Source organism: Aspergillus costaricaensis (genome assembly GCF_003184835.1).
Source record: "Aspergillus costaricaensis CBS 115574 unplaced genomic scaffold BO79scaffold_48, whole genome shotgun sequence".
In the NCBI taxonomy this organism is placed as follows: Eukaryota; Fungi; Ascomycota; class Eurotiomycetes; order Eurotiales; family Aspergillaceae; genus Aspergillus; species Aspergillus costaricensis.
The window spans coordinates 200341-214189 of record NW_020291848.1 but is presented as its reverse complement, the minus strand read 5'-3'; the positions used below and the strand labels follow the sequence as shown (position 1 = coordinate 214189).

The window sequence follows — 13849 nt, the reverse complement described above, 5'->3', positions numbered from 1 at the left end:
ATAACCAAAACTCCCCAGGTTAGATTTTTTTAATCTTAACTAGTAATTATCAGATCTTTTAATAAAATTTAATTAAAATTTTATATAATACAAGATCTCGCCAGGTTTACTACCTGGTAAGACAGTGTATTTTTACAGCTTAGTTTTTCCGATAGTCAGTACTAGTAATAACCAGGTCCCATACTGGTAAGAACCAAAAATATGTACGACCTGGCGACCTGGGGACCTAACAACCCCTTGCTTCCTCGGCAGATATTTTGTATTGTCCGATGGTACACTTGGCGTATTCCTACTTCTGACATAATCCACTCTCCCCCAGAAAGGCTCCTATTAGCATATTCTCTACACACAGAGTGCCTCAGCCGATACCATTCTGACAAAGAATTCTATTGCCTCCATATATATCACATCAATACCCTTTTCAAGCGATGTAATATGGCAGCGCGGATATGCTGTCTTCAGAATACGGGAAAGAGAAATTTTCTGTACCCAAGCTAACCTGGCAATCCTTTACGAACTCTGTATCAGGAAACTTCATCCTGTCATACCCTCTTCCCGGATTCCATTTCGTATGGTATGACTATCGGCACTAGACATATCGAGTGGAGAAATCCTTTTCTGCACATCTTTATCTACTTCATTTCATTCTTGGGAGCTTTTGCTACCACATGATTTTTGTTCATTTGTCCACCACAACAGACTGGTGTTAATGGAGAACATTGACAATGAACACTCTTATATATGCCTCTGTATTTGGGATTTTAGCTCTCTATATCGTCAGACTTAGCCACCTCCGAAAGCGAGGTGCACTTCCACTGCCCCCAGGGCCGAAGGGTCTGCCCCTGGTTGGTAATATACACGATCTCCCGCCACATCGGAGTAGAGAATGGGAGCACTGGTCAAAGCATAAAGATATCTACGGTATGTCAATCTCGTACGAGCTTTGTCTCCGTCTATTGAAGCTGAACTACCAGGCCCTATCAGCTCTGTGTCGACGCCGGGAAACACTCTGATCATCATCAATGATGCCAAGGTTGCGATTGAGCTTCTGGAAAAGCGATCGGCGAAATACTCATCCCGACCTCGCATGATATTTGGCTCTGAATTGTAAGTTCTGAATCTTGATCATTCTACAACCTAGTAAACTACGCTAAGAATGTTCTATTGCGGGATAGGGCTGGATGGGAGCGCATGGTCACAATGAAGCGCAATCCTGTCCATGTTAGGGGACAGCGAAGGCGGATCCACCAGTTTCTGGGTTCAGCTAATGCCCTCTCATCGTTCTACACCCAGCAGGATATTGAAGCTCGGCGATTTCTTCTTCGGGTTCTCCAATCTCCTGAACGACTCGTGGATCATATCAGAAGGTATATATGATGCCTGTCTAGTTCAGTACCACGTAGCTCACAGATTGAAATAGCCAGACAGGAGCTACCATATTGAAAATTGTCTACGGGTATACCACGCAGCCTCACGGCCGTGATCCTCTTGTCGATCTTGCGGATACATCGACGGAGCAATTTGGAAAAGCACATACGCCAGGGACATGGCTTGTGGATAGTTTCCCTCTATGTATGTACCTGACTCTCAGCACCAACAGAACCTCCTAATCCTTCTAATAGTGATATACCTCCCGGAATGGTTTCCTGGGGCCGGATTCCAAAGTAAAGCCCGCGAATGGAGATCCACGTTGGATAAACTGGCTGAGCAACCGTATGTGTTTGTCCAACAACAAATGAAGAACCGGACGTGCCAGCCATCCTACGTTTCTAAGCACCTCACACAGGCGGGACCCGACATCGATTCAGAGGAGGAAATGGAAATCAAGTGGTCGGCAGCGACACTCTACGGAGCTGGTGCAGATACGGTCAGTACACCGTCATTAATCACTCTGAAAGAATAGTTACATTTACGGTCTGACTGACAAACGTAGACGGTATCCGCTATATCATCCTTTTTCTTGGCCATGGCCCTCTCCCCTACCGTCCAAACCAAAGCACAAGAAGAACTTGACGAGGTTGTAGGGATTGACCTCCCAACACCAGAAGACCGCACAAACCTACCATATATCAACGCAGTCATCAAAGAAGTCCTCCGGTGGAACCCTGTCACTCCTCTTGGCGTTGCACATGCTTCCACGAGAGAAGATGTATATGAAGGATATCGGATTCCAAAGAATGCAACAATTGTCCCAAATATATGGTGAGCTGTCTAGTATATACAATTTGTTTCCCATTATCATCTGAGCTCTAGGGCTTTTCTACATGATCCCGAAGTCTACTCAGACCCGATGACGTTCAACCCTGAAAGATTTCTGAATACGGAGACCCATCACGCAGAGAATGATCCCCATAATCTTGCTTTTGGATTCGGTCGTAGAATATGTCCCGGTCGTGGATTTGCTGACTCTACCATTTTTCTTACCGTCGTGCGGTCGTTGCAGGCTTTCCGGAGTGGTAAGCTTGTCAAAGATGGAAGGGAGATCGAACCCACTGTGGATTATCTGCCGGGAGTAATCAGCCACCCCAAAGCTTTTGAGATTTCTATTACACCAAGGAGTAAAGAGCATGAGTCCTTTATTCGTTCCATTGAGATAGAGCATCCGTGGGAGAAAGGGGATACTGTCATGGTCTGACATACTCCGGGTATAGTTATATATCTTTGGATTTATATTCGGCTATTATCGTCTTTCACCTCCAAAAGCTCGTGGACTTCATCATAACCGTCAATAATTTGGTAATAATGATACAAGCTTACGATACTTACCCTATGGACACCATTCTTCGGATTGCCGTTATCTGGCAACTACAAAAATTCCCACTCTGTTTCATAGGAGGGCGGGATTATGACGACATTAACGATTTACATTAGGCACTAGAGGCCTTGAATGACATTCTTGCGTAGGGATCTTCGTGAGCACCAGTCTACCAATGATGAATGGGCAAGGTTAGTGTCTTACCAGATACCCCCAGTATCCCCGTTTCAGTTTTGACTCTGAAGTATGGTTCTTTCCAATGGTATCTGAAACAAACTATCATGGCTCAACTTCTTCATGGAACAGCCTTCATCACTGGAGCAGGCTCGGGTAGGACAGCAGCACCACGTGAATCTACCAGCGAAGCTGAATTAAACAGGCATCGGAGCCGGCGTGGCTCATAAATTCATGCAAAACGGAATATCCAAGCTAGCGTTAGTCGACAATAATCCATCAAGTCTTCAAAAAGTCTTCGAGTCGCTGAAACAAACGTCTCCCTATGTGGAATTGCTAACAGCATCTGTTGACGTGACGAACGAAGTACAAGTCAACAATGCGATCCAGGAGGCCGCCACCAAATTCGGTCGCGTGGATATTGGAGTTAACTGCGCTGGGGTTGGTGATCCAGGAAAGCCCACACATCAATTATCCCTAAAAGGCTGGCAGCGGACAGTTGATATTAACCAGACGGGTTTGTGGATGTCGCAGAGGGCACTTCTTCAGCAGATGCTTACTCAGAGGTATGAAATGATGATAGCTGTATGGGTATATGTGCCAGTTCTGATAATGTATAGATCGTGTGGTACTCGCCGTGGTCGTGGAGTTATTGTTAACGTCTGCTCCTCGCTAGGCATATCTGCCTCGGCTACGGGTATACCTTTTCCTGCATATATATCCTCGAAACAAGGTATGTTTTTCAATTTTATTCATGACATAATTTGTCCATGGCTTACGCAAATCTATAGGAGTGATGGGGCTTACAAAAATGGTTCCAATACCTATCCAACTCTAATAAGATTCACCTCGGCTGATTAATAGCATAGGATGCCAAGTACTACGCCCCCCGTGGAATCCGCATAAATGCCGTTTGTCCAGGGTATGTCAATTCTCTCCTTGCTGCTTCCATTGCAGTTTCCTGAAGAGTATACAGGTTTGTGAATACGCCAATGATATCTGATGCGGGAGACTCGGGGGTCCTCAAAGAAGAAGTCGAAGGTACACCAATAGGGAGAGTAGCCGATGTGGAGGAGATCACCGACTCGATTCTATTCCTGGCTTCGCCTATGAGCAGCTATGTCTATGGAGCAGGTTTAGTTGTTGATGGAGGATATGGACTTTAGTTAGGATTATTGTGAGACAGACACATTCGCTTTTCCATTACGTCTAACATTTTGTTTCTGCGCCTCGTGTGTCTTGTTGCTCATTTCTTCACCATTAATTGTAAGGTATTGACATATTGCTATGCTCGTTAACATCTGAATGTTCTCTTGGCAAGCAATATGAATCACAGTCCCGCTAGTCCGAATCATAATACCAGTTAAATATATATCATAACTACCAGGCATTAACACTACCAACCTGCAATCCTGCCTTGGAACACCATATAGCCCAGAACGGCCCAAATCACCCACCTACCAATAATAAACCCCGATTACAATTCTTCACCAGCCAGCCCTTGTCCCTCAACGGCCGTGCGTCAAGTGACAGACGCCTCGTCAGTGCACTAATGCATCTGAGCGGGTCGTCAGACGGCACAGGTGTCTTGGTGGAGGGGGTGGCATGCATGGGCGTTTTAGTGACACCAAACTGTAGCCATCCAACAGCTAGCGTGACGATATTGCTCCTACCACTGTCCATATTAGACTTCCCCACTACTATAATGGGCCTTCCTCAACCCGCCCGAAGCACAAACTAATGCAAGGCTGTCATTGCAACGTAACCGAGTCTTCTGTTACCCTCTTATGAGTTGGGTAGTGTTGATGGAATATCCTTGCTCGTGTAATCAGAGCGGGGAAGAGTATACTTAGCACCAGTATATAAGAATAGTACCACCTTATAAGCATGACCCTCTCCCCGCCCAACACTCCAGTCTGATACCTTTCACCCTCTACCTGTACATCCATCCATACCACAACAATGCCCACCATCCTCCTTACCCTCCTTGCCCTCTTCACCCTCCGCCTCCTCTACGAATACAAACGCGACCGCAACCTCCCCCCCGGCCCACGTCGCCTCCCCCTAATCGGCAACCTGCACCAAGCCCCTCAAACCCTCCCGTGGCGAGTTTTCGACCAATGGAGCAAAACCTACGGGCCTATAATGTCAGCCCAATTCGGGCGCCAAACCCTCATCCTAATAACCTCACCAACCATCGCACGCGATCTTCTCGACAAACGCGGCAGCATCTACGCTGACCGCCCAGACCTCGTCATGGCGAATAACATCACCAAGGGCCTGCACATGCTCATCCGGCAATACGACGACTGGTTACGACTTCACCAGCGACTTGATGCCCCGTTGCTTAGTCCCCGCGCGTCGAATACATACCACCCTATACAGAACCTGGAGAGTAAGCAGCTCATGTTCGACTTGCTGCGGTCGAATGACTTCGACGCGCATTTCGAGAGATATAGTGGGAGTTTGATGTTCGCGTTGGCATACGGATTCCGACTTCTCTCGCCAAAGGGGCAGGAGTTGCGCGATATGCGGACCATTCAGGGGAACTTTACCTACGCGGCGAGAGTGGGCACGTGGATTGTGGATGCGATTCCGGTGTTGAATTACTTGCCGGCGGTGGTGGCGCCGTGGAAGAGGCTGGCGGAGAAGTTATTTCGGCTGGAGGCGAGTGTGCATACAAGACATCTGGAGAAGGGGTTGAGTAGTGAGGCGTGGAATTGGTCGAAGGAGTTCTCGGCGTCGAAGCATGCGGAGGGGATGCCGCGGATGGATTTGGCGTATAATCTGGGGATTTTGGTGGATGCGGGGTTTGAGACGACATGGGCGGTGATGAAAATCTTTGTGTTGGCGATTCGGACGGATCCGCGGTTTGTGGCGGTCGCAAGGAAGGAGTTAGATGAGGTGGTGGGTGAGGATAGAATGCCGACGTTTGATGATCAGGAGAAGTTGGTGTATGTGCAGGCGGTGGTGGATGAGACGTTGCGGTGGAGGTCAATGGTTCCGGGTGGGATACCGCATGCTGCGAGGAAGGATGATACTTATATGGGATATCGGATTCCAAAGGGGGCGACGGTGATTCCGTTGTTCTGGTCGATGTGTCTGACTGATGAGCCGTGGGATGATCCGCTGGAATTTCGGCCGGAGAGGTGGTTCGAGGCGACTGGGAAGGAAAATGGTCGGTTTCGCAATTTCTTTGGATATGGGCGGCGGATATGCACGGGTCGGCACATTGCGAGGAATTCGTTGTTTCTACTAATGGCTAGAATTCTTTGGGCGTTTGATATCCAGGCGCCGCTGGGAGATGATGGGAAACCAGTCCCGGTGGATGATATGGCGTTTGATTCAGCTTTTGTGTCGACGCCGGAACCGTTTGAGGCGCTGTTCGTGCCCCGCAGTGAGAAGGCCAAGGCGATCGTAGAGCGGGAGTGGAATGAGACGGAGAAGGACATGGCGGTGTTGATGGATAAGGTGCGGGAGAGCCAGCGGGCGCTTGGGCTGGATATTAGGGCGTAAATAAGGGGATTCGGCCAAGGAAATAGTATAGCATTAGGTATATAGTATTAAATATGTACGATGAAGATGTAGCCTCTATGCAACATAGTATGTATGTGTAGCAGTTATCGATCCAGCAGTCCGATCCGTTTGGCCACCCAGGCGAATATTACAGTCAGTCCGAGGATGAAACCTAGAATGCTGAACCACCAGGTGAGTGAGTTGTCCCCATCATGCGTCTTCCCTGGCACTCTGACATTCATTCCAAATAAACCCGTGATGAACTGCATCGGCACGAGAATAGATGCAAGAACCGTTAGCTTGCTGAGTGCCGATGCAATACCGTTGCGCATGCGTCCGGAATCGAAGTGAACCTGGGTGAGGTACTTGGACTGCAACCGCGAGAGCATCTGCTCGGCCTGCTCAAGGTTGGCAATCATGGTAACGACGTGATCGCAGATGTCGCTAAGGTACAGGGCAACCTGCGATGACGAGGTGTCGGAGATATCGCAGTGCCGCGCAAAGGACCGGATGACGTCGATCTTATCGTGCAGCGGCTGACGAATGTTCATGACCTCCTTGCGCAGTTTGAAGATACGCTGCAAGGCTAGTCCCATGTCGTCCGGTCGAGTGATGGAGACGGAGTCTTCCACCGTTACAACACCAGTTTCGACACGACTGATGAACGGGGCAAAGCCGTCAACAATGTCATCGCTGTCAAGCGTCAGTAAACATCACCGTAACAGAGGTAAAGTAGTGGTGGCTTACATCAGAGCATAGCAAATCCAATCGCTGGTCAACAGCAGATGACTGCTGTGCTCCTTGATACGCTGTCGCACATGGTTAGTGTGCAGACTGGGGTCGAAACTGAAGCTAAGAACGCCGCCCCGGAACACCACGGCGTAGAGGTTGTGCGAGACGATGCGTACGCCAGTGTCCGTCTCGAGTCGGCGCGGCGGTCGCAAAGAGAGAAAGTAATAGTGACCGAAAAGCTCGATCTTTTCTCTGGTTTCACGGGTTTTAATATCCTCCGTAGTCAGGGGGTGGAGGTTGAAGAATCGCGCTAAAGCTTCAATGTCTTCTTCCGCTGGAGCCGTGATATCAAGCCACCATAAGCCACTGTGGGCCCCTGTCTCCAGAAGGAGCTCAAAGGGCTTATACACAGAGCACAAGTCCTCGATACTGGAGGCCTCAATCGAGGTATTTAGCTGGGAGGTGAAGAAGTTGATGCGACTGACCGCTGCCGGCCGGGGCTTCTCCAGCCGGGGGTCGGGGGTCGAATCAGATGACATGATTGCAGCCAGCGGGGTGGGCTCCATCCCTGGGCGGGGAAGGCCGGATTGAAGATTATGGGCACAGCTGGAATGGAGAAGACATCAACGGGAATCCCAAGGGGGAAGCGCAGCGCATCCTGACGATTTGTGTGTGCGATGGATGAAGCCCGATGATGCGATGAAAGACAGGGAGAGAAGAAAAGTCGAGCCGGAGCCGTGGCGGTGCACCTGTCATCCCGCCTGTGGGCCAATCAGAACGGGATCAGGCCATCCACGTGTTACCGCCCGGTCAGTCTTTCGAGAAAGTTGAAAAACACCTTGACACTTCACAGTCTATATCTCTGATCTATCAACTGTGCAAATATCATCTAAAAATAGCCGAGGCTCTGGAGGTCCTTCCTCGCCCTCTCAGATGCTGACCAATCAGAGCGGCGGATCGTCATCTCCTCCGCATTGCCGCATTCGGTATAAACAGCACGTGACAAGCAGCTGGACAGGAAATAATTTGAACGAACTGGTGATGTCAAGTGAGTCTACTAGACTATTGCCTATGTCTAGTAGAAATGCTCTCTGTGCATGTACCCTTGAAATTTCCATTTCCATTTCCCGAGCATGATGAATGCAAAGTTATTTTCCCATTATACCTAACTCGTAGATGTGACGTCATTGCCAGAACGACGCTCGTTACCAGTCAGCTAATCCATATTATCGTGATCAATGCCCATGTTCCGTCTCAATTCATATACAACGCCAAACCTAAACGCCACAATGAGATATATCAACTTAGGATTTCATCGTGGTCTGGCCGCAGGCCCCACCCAGCCAATACCGCGTCAGCAGCTGCACGGCATCTGTGTTCTTCCGCGTGAAATCATACAACTTCGAAGCACGGACATTAAGCATCGTTCCATCAAAATCGGCCTCTAGGACACGGGCATGACGGGGGCCCATGAGCGAGAGCACCAACATCTACCAAAGTATGATTAGTAGACGTCTTGGATGGGATCCGTCGGGGGAAGACTGTACCGGAGCAACGATGTGCGGCCGCAGCGTCTTGGACCTTAGACGACCCCTCATAATATCGGTGATCGTCATGATTTCTCCACGAAGCAGACGATTGTCACCAATTACCTCATTTTCCACGATGGCCTTCATGTGGGGATAGTTTTGCTCAGGATAATCAGTCACTGATACAGCATACCAATTGAAACCAAAACACTCCAAGAGTTGGCCGAACTTGAAATCCCCAATCCTATAATGGAAAATCAGTGAGAAAACTAATTTGGAAGCAGGATATACAAGAAGCGGCTTACTCGCGATACACGCCAAAGGGAGGGTTGTTCGGATACTCGCGCAATGCAAAGGATCTGCAGTCCTGAAAGTGGTAAAACAGAAAGACCTCCAATGCACGAGTGTCCCACATGATATGATCTGGGTTTAGCTGGTTTTTAAGGAACGCATCTTCTTCGGTTGGGAGGGGGAGGTTCTCTTCATAGGCTTTGAAAAAACATGGCCCGTCTCTGCCCCCCTCTAGGGACAAAGGGAGATGGCGGATACCAGCCGCCTTCAGATCGCTTGGTTCGACATGCATATTAGGGGTTTGCTTGATGTGTTCCTCAATCTTGACCAAAGCATGTCGACGAGCTTGTCGCTCAAGAAGAAGCAGCTGATCAGACATGATGACTGACTACTGAGAGGTGATGGTGAGACGGAAAGGAAGGGGGATCAAGATGGTAGATGAAATGGGCGGAGAGGGAACGCAACTTTAAAAACGGGCAAGTAAACTTGCGGGACTGGGTGGAGACAGTTGATGCCTGAGGCATACACACCCTGTTGGGCAAGTTGCCCCGGAACCCGGGAAAAAGTCCCATCCCAGTGGCTGCAGCTACGCGCCAGGAATAATGAAGTTCAGACAAGAGCTGGCAAATCCATTCATTTCGGATTCCATTGGATACATTCATTCCATGCGAGCGCTTGTACTACTATGGAGGCGCATTTGGGGGCTGGTGGTGGGAAGGTCGGAGAACATCAAACTGCACTGATTCTGGTAAACTCTCCAGAGCCCGCAAGGCTGCTACATAGTTATAAAGAGTCGATGTACTCGCAGGGTTTTACATCCTGATAACTACTATTAAGTACTAATACTTGTAGAGAGATTTCAGTTTGCGTGGTTCCCCAACGAATCTTGTCTGATAGTACGCAACATAGGGTACATCCTAAAACGGCTCAATGATCTAGCTCGTACCTACATCTCTAAATCCGCCCAATTTTTCTGGTCCCGTAGTGATTGGCAAGATCATTGCTTCGTGCATGTCTTTCATTCGTTTCTATAAATACTAAATTAATATCTAGTGATAGTCGTGATTGACTGGCCAGTTGCCTGAAAGTCATGTCTAATCATTAAGGCACCCCACCTCTTTGGTACGCGTGCCCTGTCCTATGGGGTATGATCCGGGGCGTTTAGCCTACGTCTACCGCCAATTGCTCGGAGGACCAACATGGTCTTGGCCTACATCGGGGCCTAGATCACAATCAAATAGCGACAGCGGCAACCAGAAGCGGTCATAGCACCTTCTGCACTGGTAACCATGCACTCACTGAACCCATCCACCCCCACCACGGCGATAACTAGGCGCTCTACCTTCTAGCCGCCCCATTCTCCGTCCTTCACTGGGTATCTTGTTCAGGCCCCAGCTAGGACGTTTCAGCGCTACTCAAGAGGAACATGGCAAATGGCTATCTCGCAAGAATGGGCGCGTAGTTGCGAACGCACGCTCATTGGAATCAGCTGAGCGCACTTGTGATCTTGCCGTATAAGTGAGGGCGGATGTGACGGCTGGTAGTCTCATCGGGTTCCCATCACCAAGATTACTTCACTACACAGCAGTCATGGCTACTATGCGCACCCTTCCCCACAGCGAGGCTAGTTGGAATGAATGGGCTGCTGTGTGCAAGGTCTCAAAATCGAGTATCCATGACTCTACGCTCACATCTGGATCTACAATTCGCCATGAGCAATTCCTGTTATTACAAGTTCTTTGGAGGCCTCCCTCCACTGCACCTCTGAACCTGAAGGTGTTTGGCCTAGAGGAGTGGAAACAGAAGGCTGATAAGCTTCTGTCAACCTTCCAGTCCTGGGCTAGGTACCGCCAAAGCTTCACCACTGGCTCCATCCTCGAGGGAACTTTTGCTTTAGCTAAACAGTACCAGTCTGAAGCTGCAGGAGCCCTTGAGGAAAATTTCCGATCTGATGTGGCCTTCACCCCTGTCGCCCATCGCACACGCAGCAATGTGAGCAGATTAGAGCGCAAGATGAGAGATGCACAGCTTCAGACCCCAACCAAATCAGCGGGAATATTGCCAAAAACACCGGAAGAAAATGAAAATGTTGAGAATAGTGAAGAGACAGAGACACCCTTCCGCTCTGCAGGACCAGCTGAGATAACGAATACGATGTATCCACAAACAAAAGACGAGCAGATTGTGAACACCGCCCTTGTGGACTTTTTGAATGCTCTGACCGTGCATTTTCCTGAGGCCAGTGGCTGGACCTTGCACCGCAAGTCCTTCAAGGCAGAGTTCACTAATGGATCGTATGAGGCACGAACGGATGGCTATCTAAAGGGAGGCTCTGGTGGTAGAGCACGGGCATTGATCGAAGTAAAGCCAATGTTGAGGGAAAAGAAGCGGATCCCCATTTGTATGCAAGAGGCTGCTCAGATGGTCGCTTGGATTAAATCAGACCCTGATCCTACTGGTGTCCTGAATTTGCCGGGTCGGTAAGTGTCTAGCTTCTTCTTCGATTGCCATTTCTGTCGCTAACCACCGTAGTCGTCTTCACGTGTCACAAGACCGTCATCTGATTTACCTTATCTTCGCAGAGTATGATGATAAGTATATTCAGTATCTCAATAATTCATTGCCACCTGGATCACCACGCCCGTTTCTCAAGATGCATGAATTTGGTCCCTGGAATACATTGAATCGAAGCGACATGGAGAACCTTGGCGGAATTCTTCTTGCGATCGCCTTGCGTGCCTATGCAGAGGCCAACCCGAGTACTTGAAACGAGAAGGACTGGCAGAGACCTGGAACAATAGCTTGTGAACACTGGGAGCACTCAAAGCAGTCTTTATCAGGATACAATGTCTTATCAATCTTGACAATGGTTACCAACGTGGTGACTGTGAGATTGAAGACGATATCCCATCAAGGCTCTGAACGCGTCCAATCAGATGTGCCTGACGTTGTCATGCTAATGGGAGAACGGCCACCTGCTGGGCAGTAACGTCGTTCACCTACACTTCCTAAGGCTTGAAGCCCAACGTGGTTATTCCCTTCTCTTTCTTTCTTTCTTTCTTATCTGTTTCTCCCCACCTGTACTCGATATCATTGTGTTGTATCCGGAATAGGACATTGCCGTACACTACACCATTATTATGCCGCTTCCAAGCTCTAGCAATCTATCTTCCATCTTTCTTAACAATCAAACACTCATACACCTCTACCGCACTACCGGGACAATATATTTCCCATTTCAATGTAGACCAGCGGGGTAAACCCCACCAAACACACTAATCGTAGTGCAGACCCTCGTGCTCTAGCAGTCTACGGGATAGATTCCGAGCGGCGGAGATACCGCCGGAACAGATTCCATGTCCATCAATGCCCGCACCCCACCGGCAAAACACATTATGTAACTGGGTAAGCGCTTCTCCGGCCCTCCCACGCCACCCCAATTACCCAGCACAATGTCAGGCATAATTCCCACCACAAGTTGCCCCCAGAGCCACAGCCGCATTACTATGCAGCGTCATATGCATCCAGATCCACTCCCCGGTCAGGGACTGCATTTACCCCAGACCAAACCAGACCAGACCCACCGCGGAATCCCAACTTGACTCACCGATATAAAAACACCCTTCTCACCTGCACAAAACCCATCGTTCTTCATGCAATTGCACCCAGAAGCCTGTAAATACCATGATTAACATTATCATCGTCGGCGCCGGCCTCATCGGCCCCCGCCACGCCCAATCCGTCATCAACAACCCCTCCACCAATCTTCTTGCCTTGGTCGACCCCTCTCCAAGCGCTTCATCCGTGGCTAAAACCCTCAACACGCTCTACTTCCCCTCTTTATCAGCCCTCCTCTCTTCTGTACCCAACATCCCGCACCCAGACGCCGCCATAATCTGCACCCCCAACCACACGCACGTCCCCGTGGCTCTCGAACTCATCAGCCACAACATCCACATCCTACTCGAGAAGCCCATCAGCGACACCATCACCACCGCGCTTCCTTTACTCCAAGCGCACCAGAAGCACCCAGACGTGAAGATCCTCATCGGCCATCATCGGAGATTCAACCCCTACATCACCAAAACAAAGGAAATTCTCGAGTCCGGATCTCTGGGCCCCATCCTCGCTCTATCAGGCCTATGGACTCTCCACAAGCCAGCATCCTACTTCACCGGCGCTACCTCATGGAGAAGCGACAAGACCAAAGGCGGCGTATTAAGCATCAACCTCATCCACGACGTGGATCTCCTGCATTACCTATTCGGTCCTATCACGCGCGTCTACGCAGAGAAAACCCTGCCCCAGCGCGGAGGTCCAGATGGTAATGCAGACCACACGGCGGAAGAAGGCGCGGCGATCACATTCCGATTTGCCAGTGGGGTGGTGGGTACCTTCGTGGTGAGTGATTGTGCGCCGTCGCCGTGGAATTTCGAGGCCGGGACGGGTGAGAATCCCATTATTCCGAAGGTAGGTGGTGAGGGAGGAGGATTCTATCGGGTTTTGGGTAGTCGGGGATCGTTGAGTGTGCCGGATTTGAAGAGGTGGAGTTATGATGGGGTGGAAGGGGAGAAGGGGTGGAGTCAGAAGTTGCAAGTGGAGGAGTTTGCGGTTGATGAGGGAGTGCCGTTTGATTTGCAGTTGGAGCATTTTGTGCAGGTTTTAGAGGGGAGGGAGGCGCCCGGGTGTGATGCTGTTGAGGGATTGAGGGCGTTGGTGGTGGTTGATGCGGTGAAGAGGGCGATGGAGAGGGAGGAGGTGGTGAAGGTTGAGAGTGTGGATGATATTTTGGCTAGGAATGAGTAGCTGTTCGGAGGAAGTGAGGTGGAAAGTAGAGATGTGTTAGCCTCAT

The 13849-nt window shown here is 49.6% G+C and overlaps 8 protein-coding genes across 8 annotated transcripts; 6 read left to right on the top strand and 2 right to left on the bottom strand.

Annotated features, from left to right (window-relative positions):
- Positions 1–725: 725 nt before the first annotated feature.
- Positions 726–2635, top strand: BO79DRAFT_276755 (cytochrome P450; the record flags this gene model as incomplete). Its single annotated transcript, XM_025687777.1, has 7 exons — positions 726–921; positions 975–1107; positions 1176–1367; positions 1421–1572; positions 1623–1867; positions 1934–2202; positions 2254–2635. The coding sequence occupies 7 exons, from the start codon at positions 726–728 to the stop codon at positions 2633–2635; spliced, it is 1569 nt and encodes a 522-aa protein (XP_025534724.1).
- Positions 2636–3036: 401 nt separating this feature from the next.
- Positions 3037–4095, top strand: BO79DRAFT_159769 (SDR family NAD(P)-dependent oxidoreductase; the record flags this gene model as incomplete). The annotated part of the gene is made up of 6 exons (XM_025678958.1): positions 3037–3085; positions 3135–3495; positions 3550–3662; positions 3721–3743; positions 3799–3851; positions 3906–4095. 6 exons carry the CDS (start codon positions 3037–3039, stop codon positions 4093–4095), a joined length of 789 nt encoding a protein of 262 aa, XP_025534723.1.
- Positions 4096–4852: 757 nt separating this feature from the next.
- BO79DRAFT_203940 (cytochrome P450) lies at positions 4853–6511 on the top strand. The gene has a single exon (XM_025681754.1). It carries the CDS (start codon positions 4892–4894, stop codon positions 6443–6445), a length of 1554 nt encoding a protein of 517 aa, XP_025534722.1. The 5' UTR covers positions 4853–4891; the 3' UTR covers positions 6446–6511.
- BO79DRAFT_211666 (magnesium transporter CorA family protein) lies at positions 6463–7843 on the bottom strand. The gene is made up of 2 exons (XM_025683063.1): positions 7193–7843; positions 6463–7138 (listed from the first exon to the last, which is right to left on the bottom strand). Exons 1-2 carry the CDS (start codon positions 7714–7716, stop codon positions 6550–6552), a joined length of 1113 nt encoding a protein of 370 aa, XP_025534721.1. The 5' UTR covers positions 7717–7843; the 3' UTR covers positions 6463–6549.
- Positions 7844–8263: 420 nt separating this feature from the next.
- BO79DRAFT_290920 (uncharacterized protein) lies at positions 8264–9417 on the bottom strand. Its single transcript, XM_025688944.1, has 3 exons — positions 9012–9417; positions 8725–8950; positions 8264–8667 (listed from the first exon to the last, which is right to left on the bottom strand). Exons 1-3 carry the CDS (start codon positions 9374–9376, stop codon positions 8482–8484), a joined length of 777 nt encoding a protein of 258 aa, XP_025534720.1. The 5' UTR covers positions 9377–9417; the 3' UTR covers positions 8264–8481.
- A 1170-nt stretch (positions 9418–10587) lies between these two features.
- Positions 10588–11481, top strand: BO79DRAFT_276752 (uncharacterized protein; the record flags this gene model as incomplete). The annotated part of the gene is made up of 1 exon (XM_025687776.1): positions 10588–11481. One exon carries the CDS (start codon positions 10588–10590, stop codon positions 11479–11481), a length of 894 nt encoding a protein of 297 aa, XP_025534719.1.
- Positions 11482–11527: 46 nt separating this feature from the next.
- BO79DRAFT_159818 (uncharacterized protein) lies at positions 11528–11764 on the top strand (the record flags this gene model as incomplete). The annotated part of the gene is made up of 1 exon (XM_025678961.1): positions 11528–11764. A coding segment is annotated over one exon (237 nt), but the record flags the coding sequence as incomplete, so codon positions are not given.
- Positions 11765–12672: 908 nt separating this feature from the next.
- BO79DRAFT_182207 (Gfo/Idh/MocA family protein) lies at positions 12673–13845 on the top strand. Its single transcript, XM_025680208.1, has one exon. It carries the CDS (start codon positions 12682–12684, stop codon positions 13801–13803), a length of 1122 nt encoding a protein of 373 aa, XP_025534717.1. The 5' UTR covers positions 12673–12681; the 3' UTR covers positions 13804–13845.
- The last annotated feature ends 4 nt before the right edge of the window (positions 13846–13849 follow it).